The sequence below is a fragment of the Maylandia zebra genome, linkage group LG7 (genome assembly GCF_041146795.1).
Source record: "Maylandia zebra isolate NMK-2024a linkage group LG7, Mzebra_GT3a, whole genome shotgun sequence".
NCBI lineage: Eukaryota > Metazoa > Chordata > Actinopteri > Cichliformes > Cichlidae > Maylandia > Maylandia zebra.
The window spans coordinates 66,485,568-66,500,749 of NC_135173.1; the positions used below are offsets into that span (position 1 = coordinate 66,485,568).

At 43.3% G+C, this 15,182-nt stretch overlaps 1 protein-coding gene across 3 annotated transcripts in view; it reads left to right on the forward strand.

The window, feature by feature from the left end:
* cmip (c-Maf inducing protein) overlaps positions 1-15,182 on the forward strand; it is a 45,976-nt gene that overhangs the window by 1,240 nt on the left and 29,554 nt on the right. Inside the window, exon 1 of one of the 3 annotated variants that reach the window (XM_004573889.4) lies at positions 6,782-6,838. The exons of 1 other annotated variant lie outside the window; for it this stretch is intronic. In XM_004573889.4, the coding sequence (XP_004573946.1) occupies positions 6,812-6,838 (27 nt within the window). In that variant the 5' untranslated portion in view covers positions 6,782-6,811. Of the gene's footprint in view, positions 1-6,781; positions 6,839-7,069; positions 7,410-15,182 lie in introns of those variants that run through there. One more of the 3 variants, XM_076886944.1, reaches the window with a different exon arrangement.

Below are 15,182 nucleotides of genomic sequence, written 5' to 3' on the forward strand. Positions count from 1 at the left end.
TCCTCACCTTCCCGGGACCCTGCCGGCTTCCCAGGTGCCTCTCTCTCGCTTTGAGCTCGTCCTTTGACTCCGGGAGGGGTTGTTGCGTTTGGGTTTTAAATATTAACAGCTAAGATCTTCTTCCTTTAATGTGTTGGAATAAAAGCCATCTGTGGGGGAGGGGGGTTTAGGCTTTAGGTGTGTAACATGAAACCAGCTGAAGGTCTACTCCAGCAACCTGACCAAACAAAGCGCTGCTGCTTCCTGCCTGTCAGAGGGAGGCCAAGAGAAAGAGGATGCTCTGACGGGGTGACGTCTCTTTGGTCATGTGATCACATGGAGGCTCTTTCCTCTGCGGATGTGCAGGCCTATAGGTCCTGGTAATCAGCTGATTGAGCCAATGAAAACAGACCTGGATGGGATCTAATGGGATTGTTTAACCAGTAGACATAAAGGAGGAAATCCAGCAGCTTCCCCCTTTCAAAAGAAACAACATGGCCATTATTTTAGGAGCTGAAGAGCCTGGAGGAATCACACACTCTGTAATTACAGCATTAACTGCAACAGGACCCGCGTCAGTAGGGATCAGTTGTAATTGTTAGCAGAACAATTAAACCCTGTGATTTCCCCCTTCTGTTGTTATCATCTCATGACATTTTCCTCAAAGCGTGTTTTATCAGCACACCTTGTTAAAGGCCCTTTGGACGTCTGCCTATCACACCCACGCTGGAGGAGTTTGCAGAACTGCTTGCTGCAGTGTGCAACACCTTGGCAGCTGTTATTATTTCAGAAAAGACTTTCCGATATAGTTGATGACTTTCTGAATTCATGCAAAATATCACATTCGAGAAATCGTAGAGCTTTCAGGGAAAATGGATATATATATATATACGTCACGGCTCAACTTTTGCCTTACACTGATTGTTGGTCGCCTTTTTGCATTATCTCATGGGCGTAACACAGCAAGTCCGTGACACCCTGAGATATGTGCGAGGAATCAGGGGTTATATGCAAGTGTTTTCATTTACAGGATGAGGTATCATGAAACTAGCTGATTAATAGAAAAATAACGTGCAGCTCTTTTGATAACGACTCCGTAGTTATTTGTGTAACCAGCCTCTGCAAAAGCAATTATTGCGGTTAATTCAAAGTTACCACGTTACTGTTAACATCAGAGTTGCCCCTTTCCAGGGCACCAATATGAATATGTCCTTAACGGTGTGCCAGGTTAAATACCCAGTGCCATCTTGTGGTTCAAAGTGGGATTACACAAAAATACATCCCATATTTTTTTTGTAATTATCATTATTTATTCATTGTAGCCTCAAATACAAGATTTGTAAGAACGGTACTGATGTATGATGATGAAATGATACGTTGTCCTTTTCTTTTCTTTGCAAGACACAAATCGCGAACACATTTTCCCAACGTTTGCTATGTGCAGATATTTACCAGTAATTAAGATATTTTGATCAATGCAGTTAAAAAAATAATTTTACTGTCACATAAACTTCCCTCTGTTCCTGACAGGGAAGTTGCAGAGTGCCCCCTGGTGGGCAAAAGATGTAACATCAACACTTACAACATGGCTGAAGGGTGTTTCTTTCATCTCTTCTTTACTTTTTACATTTTCATTTATCAGCTGTTATAAATGCAGATACTGAGAGCGCTGCTATATTGGCCCCACTTGAATTATTTTAATTTAAATTGATATTTTGTTGGTATTTTGGATGTAAAGCCATAGCAGATGTTTCTTTAAAATCTGCTGATAACTTCAGAAAATGTTTGCAGTTTGAAGTAATTGTATAAACTATAATTTAGTAGCTGGGAGGTGTGTGGGGGGGATTTCTTCGGTTTTTGACTTTGCAAATTGTAAAGTTCCAACAACCCTGGGGTGCCTCTGTCAGTGCGCCCCAGGCTGGCTGTGGCTACAACGTAGCTGCCATCACCAGTGTGTGAATGTGTGTGTGGATGGGTGGATGACTGGATGTGTAAAGCGCTTTGGGGTGCTTAGGGACCAGTAAAGCGCTATATAAATACAGGCCATTTACCATATTATCCAATATCTTGTATATATTAATTTAAAGATAACAAAGACATTTAAACAACACTTGAAATCAAAAAATATTTGAAAATGAAAAACTAACGTTTTTTATAAATGTGTAGTACACTCTGTACTGGGCTCAGCCTTAGAGATGGGGTGAGGAGCTCGGCCTTTCAGGTGCTACATAATGGGCTGGCTGTGGCTCAGCAGGTAGAGCAGGCCATCTACTAATCGCAGGATTGGTGAGCCAATTCCTTGGTTGCTCTAGTGTACGTGGCAAAGTATCCCTGGGCAAGAAACTGAACCCCGAGTTGCCCTTGATGCATTGATTGGAGTCTGAATGTTAGACAGTAAGCAGCTAGATGGAGAAAAGAAGTGCCTATATGAATGTGCGTAAATGGGTTCAGTCCATGTATCGTTATCATATCGAAGGGATCAAGCAGAGGCATCAGACTAAGATGCCTCCTGGAGGCCTCGTAGGTGAGGTGTTGTGGGCACCTGTAGCTGGGAGGAGACCCGGGACACGCTGGACAGGTGTCCCTCAGCTGGCTTGGGAACACCTCAGTGTCCACCCCAGAGGAGCTGGAGGAGGTCTGGGCATCTCTGCTTGGGTGGGTCTGGATATGCGTCAGAATACTGATTAAAAATAACCACACTGAGGGGTCATTGTCATTGTCTGTGACCCTCGTGCTTTGTGAACACTAGTCGTGAAACTATTGCAGCTGAGAATGCAAAAACAACCTGCAGGTATCAGTTAAGCCTCCACCTTTTCATGCAATCTTTTTAGTTTTATTTTCAAAAGCATTAAAAAACAATAATTTTCTGATTGAATCTTTTAAAACTGCAAACTAGAAGTCAGTTCATTTTGGACATTTCTGTCCTGCTCTGACAAACCTCCTGACTGCATGCTGTGTCGTCTGTTTTAATATGACATATTAGAAGCTTATTGGCTGATGTCTCATATGTTATCCTGTAAATCGCTCAGCAACAAACAGCCCTTCACTCAGCACCGCATATTTTCTTACCATACTGCAAATACCAAGTGGTGTCATTTATCACAAAATGTCTGTTAGCCTGCTTCGTTTCAGGAAATCTACCGTGTGACGTTAATGCTGCTTTGAATTATGTCACATGTGGCGTTTATTCAGAAATCCTCATGCAGCAGCGGTGCGCCTGCGAGCCGTCTCCTATTCTTTGCCCCCGTAGAGGCTGAAATCTGAGCAAACAGGGTTTTATTCAGGCCGGGAGCGTGAATGTGCACGTCCTCAGTGGAGTTTTTGTGCCCAGCGTCAAGCGGAGCCGGTATGTGGGCCGACGAACAATGCTGACCCATTTGCTCTGCGCTCTTCCAGCAGGGCTGCTTCCACAGAGCGTCGACTCTGCGTCTCCAACAACATCCCCACGCTCTGCAAATAACCGAGATGATTGTGAGGACAAAAAGCTCTGTGAAACTGAGCGCCGCTGCCAAGAGGGTTTCACCTGAATTAAATTAAAGTGGTTGCCATTTTTCTAAAATCCTTCTCATGCGTACACAAGTGTAGACAGTTGCAGTCGCTTAGGCTTTCACTCATCTGTTAAATGCTTTTTCTGTCTCTCGCTGAGTAGCAGGAGGGAGGGTTGTGACTCACTTTTCATTCCTTGCTTCGACAGACCTTCCTGCCACGGCTGTGCTCAGAAGCATAACCTACATCACATTTATGTAAGAAGGCTGCAAAGTGCAGGAAAGCACTTCCTATATCACGTCTCGCTCACAAAAGGCGAGAGATGAAAGGAACCTGATTATTTTGGGTTCATTTTAGATGGTGAGGTTGAACTTGGCATTTAAGAATCGCTATCTCGCATGTCCTTATAGGTGAAATATTTAGCAAGAAGCAACATCGCTGATCTATCTTGGTGTGCGTTGGTGTGACCCATGATGTCACTTTTAGAACAGATAAACTGGTTACATGGAACTTTATTTTTTCACAGCATTGTGCTGGACTGATTGAGTCGGAGCGTTGGAGACCATGTTTCCTTGATGGAACGAGAAAAAACAACAACAAAAGATGGAAAATGAACACAAATGCGCTCAAAATGACTGCACGAACACGCGACAAAAGAGCAAAAAGGACCGTAAAAGATGAAAAATGACCACAGCCTCAAAAAGACTGCAAAAGATGACCAAAAATGTTGTAAATGACATTTTTAGTCATTTTTAAGTGTCTGAAGAACAAACAAAAGGACAGAGGCAGACCTGAGGGACGTCCTGTTTCTCTAAGAGAAAACTAGTCTTGTAGGTGGTTTCAGGTGATTTGCTGTGTGGCGAATCCTAAAGTGTGAGCGGCTGAAGTCGCACAAACAGGTTTCACATTAATGAAAACACGTGCCTGTTATTCTCAGTCACTGTGTGGATGAGCCCGTGTGTTATTGTCACCTTGCTGAACGTGTTACACTTCGGATTAACTTTGAGTTGTAACACCTAACTCCTTCACGCCGAGGTGTCCAGCAGTGTCACGTGTGGGACGAGTGGGAGGCGTGGAAGTTTCACACTTGAGGGAGCACAGAAGAAACGGCGCAGAGCTGCATCTTTAAAGAAGACGTAGATCAAACTGATCCTCGACGACACAACTGCACTGCACGGAGCTGTGGGTGTGCAGCTCAGCAGCTGTTAGTGAGATGCTAACAGAGCTCTTAACACAGAGTCAGGCTCACAGTAAAGAAGTATTAGGACCTGCTGTAGCTTTACACTGACAATATAAATGATTCACCTCCATGAGTGAAGCAAGCCCAATTCCAAAACTCCTAAAGAGGACCTATTCTGCTGCACTCAGATCCATTTTACAGTGTAAAAGTTTAAAGGTAAACATGATTACATTTCACTAATTAGAAAACAGCAATTAGCTGCTGATTATACATTGAGAAAATATGCGTTCATAGTATTCTAGTTTTCATTTTCAGGACAGAAATTGTTTTTAAAAGTGTCACATCACTGATGCTTTTAGTTTCAGCCCAGCTGTTAGAACTCCCCTAGTTTCTTTAAAAAAAGGAAAGAAAAGTCAGCTAGACTTCCTGATGTGGTTGCTTAATGCGTCATTCAACTTCATAGAGCAGGCCTCAACGCCAAGCCACCTATCTCCACCATCTCTAAAGTAGGTCTAAGCAGCAGCTGATTGGTTATGATTTGTACAAAGACAGGAAACTCTGCTCTAGCCTCAAAAGTGATATCTTGAACCATTTTAAATGTGCCCCTGTTTTCAGAGATGCTTCTGCAGCGATAGATTTGATTACATCCAGACGCAGTCTTGAACTGCAGGACTGAAAATCCTGAACTTTTAATTGGATTTTTCCTTAAAAGTTTAAAAGTTTTGCACTCCTTTTCACGCAGCAACATATCGTACCGTCTTTAAGCTCTACACCTGGCTTGCATCCACAGCTGTGTCCAATTTAGAATCGGCGATTAACCTAAGAAGTCCGTGTTTGGTCTGTGGCAGGAAGCTGGAGTACTTTTAGAGAAGCCACCGAGGCACTGGGACATGCTAAATCCACACAGCAAGGCCTCCAGCTGGCCGGCAGCTTTGGGCCCAGATCCTTTTTGCTGTGCGGTGACGCTGCTAACCACGTGACCGCTGCCAATCCTGAAGCTTTTACTCTGAAGGTGGTGAAGAAAGCTTGTGCAGGAGAGTAGAGGATAAAAGTATACATCCAGATCAGCTGGTCACATGTTTTGCTCCCAAAAGCAGAAGGATCTTGTTTTTGCAGTTCTGATAATACAAAATGGCAAGAGAGTCCCAAACAGGTCTGAGCAGACCTCCCTGACAGGCCACCATACGTGTTCATACTTTAAAAAACGGATCCTCCCAGTCTGTGTTTGAACAATGCAGCCATTAGGCAAAGATCTGACTTGGAGTCAGGAATGATGGTGCTCCCTGCCATATTGATTTATAATATTTAGAATGGATTGGAATTGGACTCGTTCCCCTTATTCTGCCTTGTTATGTGTGTCAGCGAGTGATGGATAAAGTGAAGGAAAACAGAGAAAACCAAACGACAGAGTTTGTCAGGAGGGAGAAAAAAGAATGTAGACTGCAGCCAAGCAGCAGTTATTCTCTATTGTTTTTAGTCGTGAATTCAGGAAAACTGTGGGCTGTTTTTAAGGCAGCTGGGGAAGAAAAAAAAGAAGAAGCTGTAGTCAGTTCGGGCAGTGGGAAGTTGCACACAGTGCTTTTCTGTAGCCAAACGCTGTGAAACTTGTTTTCCACCTCAACTGAAATTTACATCCCCCCCCGCCCGTTTGCATTTTAAGCTTTCTCTGATGTCACACAGCAGCGCATTGTCTAATCGTTTGCATGATTTAGTGGCTGATGCACAAATGTGTCACAAGATAACAAGCAAGAGCTAATGGATTGTTCATGTTATACTGTTATTCTTTCCGTACTAGCATAGCTTTGTGTAGCAGCTGTCTTTAAGTTAACTCACTGAGCTGTCAACATTTTAGTCAAGTTTTCCTCAGCCTAAGTTTGTCATTAACACGTTTAATCACACTTTTCACCGTAGTGCTGTTTGAGTAGTTTACCCAAGTTTACAACCAGACCATGAGTGCTGCTGGTGGCCAAAACCATTGTGAGGAGGTTCTCAGTGCAGCATCAGTTGCTAGCAATAAGGAAAATCACTATTGGCTGTCCTAAAAGTCGCTAGAAGTTGCTAAATGACCTCATCGCCTAATTTGCATAATTGGTGACCCGAAATAGGCACTGGCGGAGTTTCTTTTTTGAGTGCCACCTCACTGGCGCTCCTTACCATTGCCACTGGATGTGCGGAAGCGACGCAGGAGACGAGGTAACCGTGGAGGTCGCCTTTGTAATGTTCTTATTCCTCTATGAATAAAACATCAAGAATTGCTCCTGGTGCTAGCTTCAGCTAGCTGTTTATTATTCCCTCTACCACGATCACTTCTTCTTCTATTCTGTATATCTTATTGATTCCAGAGCGCCCCCTGTGGGTAGCTTCAACAATAGCAACTATCATTACAGCCTTGTCAAACTGAGACTCAGGATCTCTTGTTTTCCTCATGAGCTTCGCTCAATTTGTCGATCCTGCCCGCTACTCTTGGTGCCGTTGCGTGCTTTGGACCCGGTGGACTCCTGCTTGGTTCCTGTTGTGGGATCTCTCGAGAAGGGTTCTGCAAAACCCTCTCCTCTCCGACATCTGCGTTGGCGTGGAGTGGACCAAACAAACCTCCGACCTGTGGATCTGGTTGTTGCTGCCTCGGAAGCTCCCGAGCCAATTCCTCTCAGGTTGGGATTAATTAACGCCAGATCGGTGGCAAATAAGACATTCATTTTGAAGGAATTTTTCGCTTCCCATGCACTGGATTTTCTTTGCTTGACTGAAACTTGGATTCCACCCGGTGAGTTAAGTGCCTTTTCTGAATTACTGCCGGCTGGTTGTGCCTTTTTTAGTGTTCCGAGAGTTTCTGGTCGCGGAGGAGGGCTAGCTGTTGTTTTTAAGGCACATCTTGACTTTAAGCAGCTATCCCCATCAACACGCCACACCAGTTTTGAACTCTGTTTGTGTGAACTGGGCCACTCGTCTTCGCTGTTGTGTGCGATTGTTTATCGGCCCCCAAAATATAACAAGAAGTTTTTATCCGAGTTCTCAGAGTTTCTTGCTGACTGTGCATCACGGTATGACCAGATCCTTTTACTTGGTGATTTTAATATACACGTCTGCTGCCCGGGGAAGCCCCTGGCTAAGGACTTTCTGGACTTAGTGAACTCTTTTAACTTTATTCAGTCTGTTAAAGGTGCCACTCAAGAACGTGGTCACACACTGGACTTGGTTTTATCACATGGTTTATCTGTCCAAAACGTACTTGTCGAGGATGCGGTGTTCTCTGACCATATGCCTATTTTATGTGATATTGTTCTTTTTAATCCTGTTCTTAAGCGTGCTGTACCTGCTCGATGTTATCGTGCTTTTGGCTCAGATACTGCCGAGCGGTTTTCCATATTGTTTGACCAATTTATTTCTTATCCTCCTGAGTTGTCCATCTCAGATGGATTCGTTTCTTGTTTGGATTCTGCTTGTAAATCTGTCCTCGACGCTGTCGCTCCTTTTATATTCAGACAATGCAAGCCAAAGGCTAGTCCTTGGCTAACTGATTTTACCAGAGCCGCTAGAAAAGAATGTAGAATATGTGAAAGACGGTGGAAAAAAGATAGGCTGTGCGTCTCTATGGAAGCTCTTAAGACTAGCTGGAAAGTCTATCAGAGAGCAGTAAAGGCTGCCAAGCACTCCTATTTTTCTCAACTTATTGCTGCCAGCTCGCATAACCCTCGTGTTCTATATAACACTATAAATTCTGTACTTAATCCGGAAGGCTATATTCTTTTGCACTCTTCTGCGGTTATGTGCAATAAGTTTCTTAATTATTTTGTGGAAAAGGTTGCTAGTTTGAGACCTCCGACTCTACCTATTGCTGACCCAGCCATGCATGGTTCTTGCTCAAGTCTGTTCTCTGCTTTTCTACCAATTGTTTTATCTGATTTAGAGAAACTTGTGTTGAATGCTAAACCGTGTGGCTCTCCAAATGACGTTGTTCCTCCCCGTTTTCTTAAAAAGGTATTTCCTATCATCGGACCACATATTCTGAACATTATTAATACTAGTCTTTTGTCTGGTCAAGTACCTAGGGAATTTAAGCATGCAGTCATACATCCTTTACTTAAGAAACCAGGCTTAGATAGTTCAGTCATATCAAATTTTAGACCGATCTCTAAGCTTCCCTTTCTTAGTAAGATTCTGGAAAGGATTGTTTATACTCAGTTGATGGACTACTTGAATGACTCTAAATTGTCAGAAATCTTTCAGTCCGGCTTTAAGCCATTCCACAGCACGGAGACAGCCCTCGTAAAAGTTACGAATGACATCCTGATAGCGACAGACCGTGGTAAATATGCAGTGCTGGTCTTGTTGGACATGACAGCTGCATTTGACACTGTGGATCACGATTTGCTGATCTCCCACTTACAGCACGGTGTGGGAATTACTGGTTCGGCACTTTTGTGGTTAAAGTCCTATCTTTTAAATAGGACATTTTGTGTTAAGTTGGGGTCGGCTTCATCCTCTGTGGCCCCTCTGCTTTGGGGTGTTCCACAGGGATCTATTCTTGGGCCGTTATTGTTTTCATTGTACCTCTTGCCCCTTGGCGCGATTTTCCGAAAGCATAAAGTGCCATTCCATCTATACGTAGATGACTGCCAGCTCTACTTACCTCTTAGTCATTCTGACAGTCTCCCAACTGGACCTCTGCTTGACTGCCTTACTGATGTCAAAGCATGGATGGCAAACAACTTTTTAAATTTTAATGATCGGAAGACAGAAGCAATTTTATTTGGCCCAAATCGTTCTTCTCATACTCTGGATGTTGATCTTGCAGCTTTGACTTCCCAACTAAAGAGTTCGATCACAAATCTCGGAGTAAAATTGATTCTGCACTCACCTTTGATGACCATGTAAACGGGGTGGTAAAATCAGCATTTTATCACCTCAGACGTTTATCAAAGGTTAAGCCCTTTCTTTCCAAGCGTGACTTGGAAAGCGTTATTCATGCCTTTATTACCTCACGTTTAGATTATTGTAATTCTCTTTTAACAGGGGTTGGGCAGGGCACTTTGTCACGCTTGCAATTAGTGCAAAATGCTGCGGCACGATTTTTAACTGGTAGAAGAAAATTTGATCACATCACTCCGATTTTGACCTCTTTACACTGGCTTCCAATTGAATTCAGGATCCGTTTTAAAGTCCTTTTATTGGCTTTTAAATCTCTAAATGGTCTGGCACCTGTTTATTTGTCTGATTTGTTGAAGCCCCACGTCCCCACTCGTTCCCTTCGGTCAGCTGAGCAGTTGCTGCTTTCGGTCCCAAAGTCACGGCTGAAACTTAGAGGAGACCGAGCGTTCTCTGTTGCCGCGCCGATGCTTTGGAATAACCTTCCTCTCCATATTAGACAGGCTGCATCAGTGCCAGTTTTTAAGTCTTTATTAAAAACCTATTTTTATTCCCTGGCTTTTAACTCTGTGGGTAACTGACATTTTTATTTAATTTTATTTATTTTTTTATTTTTTTATTTTTATTTTTATTTTTTTATTGTTTTTTTAACTTTATTGCTATGTCTATTACTATGTGCATATTAGTATTGTATAGCACTTTGGTCTACCAGGTGTGTTTTTAAAGTGCTATATAAATAAATAAATGATGATGATGATGATGAAGTAGTTTTAAAACTTTTGATCCACAAAAAGTAACAGTGAAAGAAGACTATTTTTAACCATAGCGTTGTTAACAAACTACATTAACAATCAAAATGGTCATAGCAAACCTCACCAGAACAGCGTTAGTCGAAATCGGATGTACAAGATGGAGTTGATTTATTTTAGACAAAGAAAACTGTACATTTACTGCTGCTCCCACCCTGCATTACAATCAGCGCGGGAGCAGCGGCTTCGCTAATGCACCGTTCATTAGCGGTTTGAACGTGTAGGGGTGAACTCTGATGGCAGCTGGGGGGGGACTGCTGCCTGAGGACTATCTGCTGCCTTTGGTAAGGGCGAGGTGCCCACGGCAGCACCCGTGCTTGTTGAGTGTGAGAGCGATACTTGCTTTCACGTCAGAAAGTCGTTATAAGTCTCCAGTAACACCAGCAAAAGTCGCCAGATTTGTCGCTAGTCGCTTTTTAGAAAATTTTTGCTAAGGGGGTCTGAAAACTCACTAAATGTAGTCGCTAAGTTGGCAACACTGGTTGCTAGCGACCTCTAGCAACCACTCCCCAACCGGATAGGGAATGTGCATTTTTCCAACAGGGGGCAGATCCCTGCGTGACTGAGGACTAATGTAACACTGAAGAGGCTAACACCAAAGAGTCAGCAGGTTGGAGCTGTTTCTGCTACCCCGGCAGTGTTTTTTCTTTTCATTTGCGGCAGTTTTTGACTGAACTGCCCAAAATTTGAAAAAGAAAAGTTCAGATGACATTTTCATCGACTTCATCCTCTCTTAAACGGTCGTGTGATTTAATGCACGTGTTGTTTTTAACTTTATTCGTCCGTCTCCAGCTTCACGTGTGTGTGGAACATAGTAACAGCAGGGAAAAGTGGATTCAATGTGACGGTAAATGACAGGAGCATGCAGTAAAGACTCCCACACTGAGATGAAAGGAAGCGAGTGCAAATAAATCAGCCAACGTATCCGTGCATCGTGTGAAGGTGCTGATGCAGAGTTTGTGCTTTGTAGCCTGGATTCCTTGTGCTGTATCTAATAAAACAAGACAGTAAAATGGCTAAATGTATTGATACGGACCAATAGGCAGATTGATAGACTAACCAGAGACAAGCCAGTCATTTCTTTGATTAATAAACTGCCTCTGAGTTTACTCTCTGCATCTCTTTACCTCGCTTGTACAGTGTTCTCTGGCTAAATAAAAAAAAAAAAAGAATAATGTAAAAATAAGCATGTGTTTTTAATGAGGGGGAGAAAAAAACTCTGGAGTGCATTAAGATTGCAGTATTTTACCGTCAGCAGTGACCCTAGCTATTTGGAGCCAACATCAGATGAAATGACTGGTGAGAAGTCTGGTTAAAAGCCCAGGAAAAGGAAAAAAATCAGTTTTTCCATTCTAAACAGCTGTTGCTTCTTTGTGTTGTTTTTGGCTGCAGAAACCAGAACAGTAAGAAAAGCACGCATGCATACAGAATGACGACCAAACAAGCATTTGTTCGTCGAGTTGTAGGTCACGTGACCTCATGAACAAGTTTGTGTCAAACTCATAGAAGCGATGAGTGTCGTCTGCAGATGTGGAGGACGAGCTGGCAAAGAGGAGGCTGACGAAAACAATACTGGGGCTACGGTGCCGTGTGGGAAGCAGGAGTCACACGTGACGCCTTTAAAATGAACACACTGCCCTCCTCTCATTGGTGCCTTTTGACCTCATCTGCCATTACTTTACATTATGCTCCGCTGTGGACGTGAACAGCTGGAGTGACAAAAAGCTGCCCATCCAGAGCCTCACGCTCGCCGTCTAATGACAAAATTTGCAGACCTCAGTTCAAAGTTTCAACCGAGACGTGGGAACGTGACGCACATTTAGAAAACATTTAAAGTAGCGTTCAAGATTTATTTAACCTCCTTTTTATTTGTGAATGGCAGGAGGCAAGAAATCCCATTATTGTGCCGTCAACGCCAAATGCTTAGAATACGCAGGATCAAGTAGTTCACGTAGTGGTCTTGGAGCATCTTCAGCAGAAATAAATGAGTGACTAAGCAAAAGAAAACCTCGGTAGTGTTTGTTGCATTGATGGTGCTGTGTACTGTACGTATTTCTGAATTAATAATACATTAATTACAAAGCTTCAACCAAGCATGTTCCTGTTGTTGAATCATCTGCACTGATATGAAAGATTTTTATTCATATAAGAAAAAAATCAGCCCTGAAACCTGATGAGTCAGAAAAACAAATCACAGGCTACACTTTCACAATATATGGCAACTTGATTTGAAAAAGCATATATTTAAACAAAAAAGTGGAGGGACGAATGCGTTTCAACACTGCTTTTATTCAGGAAGTGACTGCAGCAGTTTGGTTTAGTGTTTGGGGGGGTCAGAACCGGTGCCCGATGCCCCTGATGTATTGTCTGGCCTTCTTGCTGGTGACGTCTTGAGCTCATTCATCACCAGACCACAATGAGCAGTGAAGCCATGGCCTCAACGTCAGGGGCAGTATCGCAATCTAATCTTAAAACACAAAAACACCACCAAGGGAACAAAACCTTGAAGGCTAAAGTGAATTTGAGTGTTGGTTCAGAACAGACTGTCAGGCAGTTAAATCGCTGCGTATTTATATACGAAATGACGTTACTCCTCAGTTTGTCTGCACGTCTTCAGATGCCATTAAAAGGTCATAAAAGAAGCTTCGAATCCTGTGTGTTAGGATATTTACAGATAAGTGTTAGGCTGGAATTCTAATGTGTTTGATCAGTGTTTAAGTTGTTGTCGTCATTAATGATATTACATTACTTGCCATGTTAGATTAGAGCCATATAAAGGGATTCGGTTACACTGCTGCTTTACCTGCAGAGACGGAGAAGTCATCAGAGCACTTCTGCGCTGCCAAAGATAAACAGCCCTCTGAGTTCGGCATCCACATGCTGGTTTTGTTCATAGGGTGTGTAGCCTGCTGCACATTTACCTCAGTGTATTGACTTTACAGAGATCACTGTAGCATCTCCTCCACAACGTAACCAGCAACAAACTCATTAGTCTCTCTGGGTGACGGTTGAAGCTGCTGCAGTTTCGGAGCTTTAGCACTGACATTCAGCCAGAAATCAAAGTCGCTACAGGACAGTTTCAGTGCCATGTGAAGCCCTGTGCATTCATACAGATGGCATTATGTGAAAAGCGGCCCTGTACAAGAGTGCACCCTGCCTCCTGCGCCACAGCGGCTGGGATAGGCTCCAGCTGACCATGACTTGAGTAGGCGGAAGAAAGTGGATGAAAAGTATTTAGACTCTTTAGTGTGAGGAATAGCTGCTACATCCAGCAGGTAACGAGGTGCAATGATAGAAAGTTTGCAGTTTGTCGCAGGGATGCTGTGTGTGCAGTTAAGCAGGTCTTACATGTTACCTGCTAAACAACTTGTCAGTGAACCGTGCTGCGATCATATCTGCATTCTGACGTATCGCTCGCTCTGCTGCTCCAGTATTTCCATTAAATACCTGAACAGGAGAAGGATATTCAGCCACGCTTTTCACACTGTCTGATGTAACTGCGTGTCTGCGCTCAGGTCTGTTGTGTGTCACAACACCGAGCGTCGACCTGCTGCGGCGGGGAATAACGACAGCTCACGGCAGGCCTGTTTTCCACAGCAACCTTCCTCCACAGTCACAGCAACGTGTGCATGTGAGCTTCTCGAGTGTGATTTACAGTTTTGTTTGGGTTAACGTTCCGTTTGGAGCCGGAGTCGAGCCGCTCACGGAACCGCTGCCAGGAACCGCTACACCCATTATTACTGTGCTGTTTGTTTAGTTGTTGCTGCTTTTTGGTCAGTATATCCTGATGTCTCGCTGGTGTTAAACACACTCCCTAATACCGCTTTAGTTTTCAAATTAAAGGCTAATCATATCATTTGTGTGCTGAGCACATTCCACATACTGTTAGCGCAGGAATGAGGGTGAGGAATAAATCAGAAACAGCTTTCCAGGATCTATTTTTATCTGCTTGTATTTGAAAATGTGGCAACAGATGATGTTCTGGTCGCTGTCCCGTCCTAAAATGAACGGCTTGTAAAACTTCTAAACATATGCTCCAAACTTAAAGTGACACTAACCCGTTCCTGTTCTTGTAAACTTAAATATTACTGAAGAAAAAGAAGAGAATGTGCTCGTTTTTCTCTCTTTTTCTAAGAAAACTTGTGGTTTGTGGAGAATGTTTACACCCATTTTGTGCTTTTAGCCGAGCCTCAGGGGCACAAATGTGACAGTAAAAACCGGTGTAGTTGTTTTGGAAAACTGACATTCCTCCTTTGACTTTTTGGTCTTCGAAATTATTTAAACTAGCAATTTATTATTTTTGTATATTGTATACTGAGAGGATATCAAAGACCTGTAAGACTGCAAATATATATCTAATGTAATACCAGGATTTGTTGCTATATAAATAAAACAATTAACATAAATGATGAAGATTTATGACGACTTGAATCAGTCATGTTTGTTAAATGCGATTCGTCTTGATGCTGGAAGCAGGAAGTGGACGTCCCTCTGTCTCCGTCCTCAGTCCTGCACATGCAAAGCTCTGCTCTTCTTTCTGCTGCAACACTGCGAGTTGCATTAATCAAGTGCAGCGTTAAGCTACACGTGTAAATATTAACACCTTCAGTGAGTTTGGTGCTGCTGTGTGCACACACTGTTCCCCCACATGCACCGTCCCGCGTTAAGTCTTTGCTGGAGGGGTTCCTCATTTCCTGCTGTAGCGAGGCCGAAGCGCTCCTTGACTCTAAACGTTTCTTGGAACCGTGTCAAGCCGCAGCGCACCAAACGCTGGGGCGGCCCGGCCGGCCGGCTTGTTGACAGTGCGCCGCGGGTGTGTTTACGAGCTGCAGTTTGCTCGTTCCTTCGCAAATGGAGAAGTG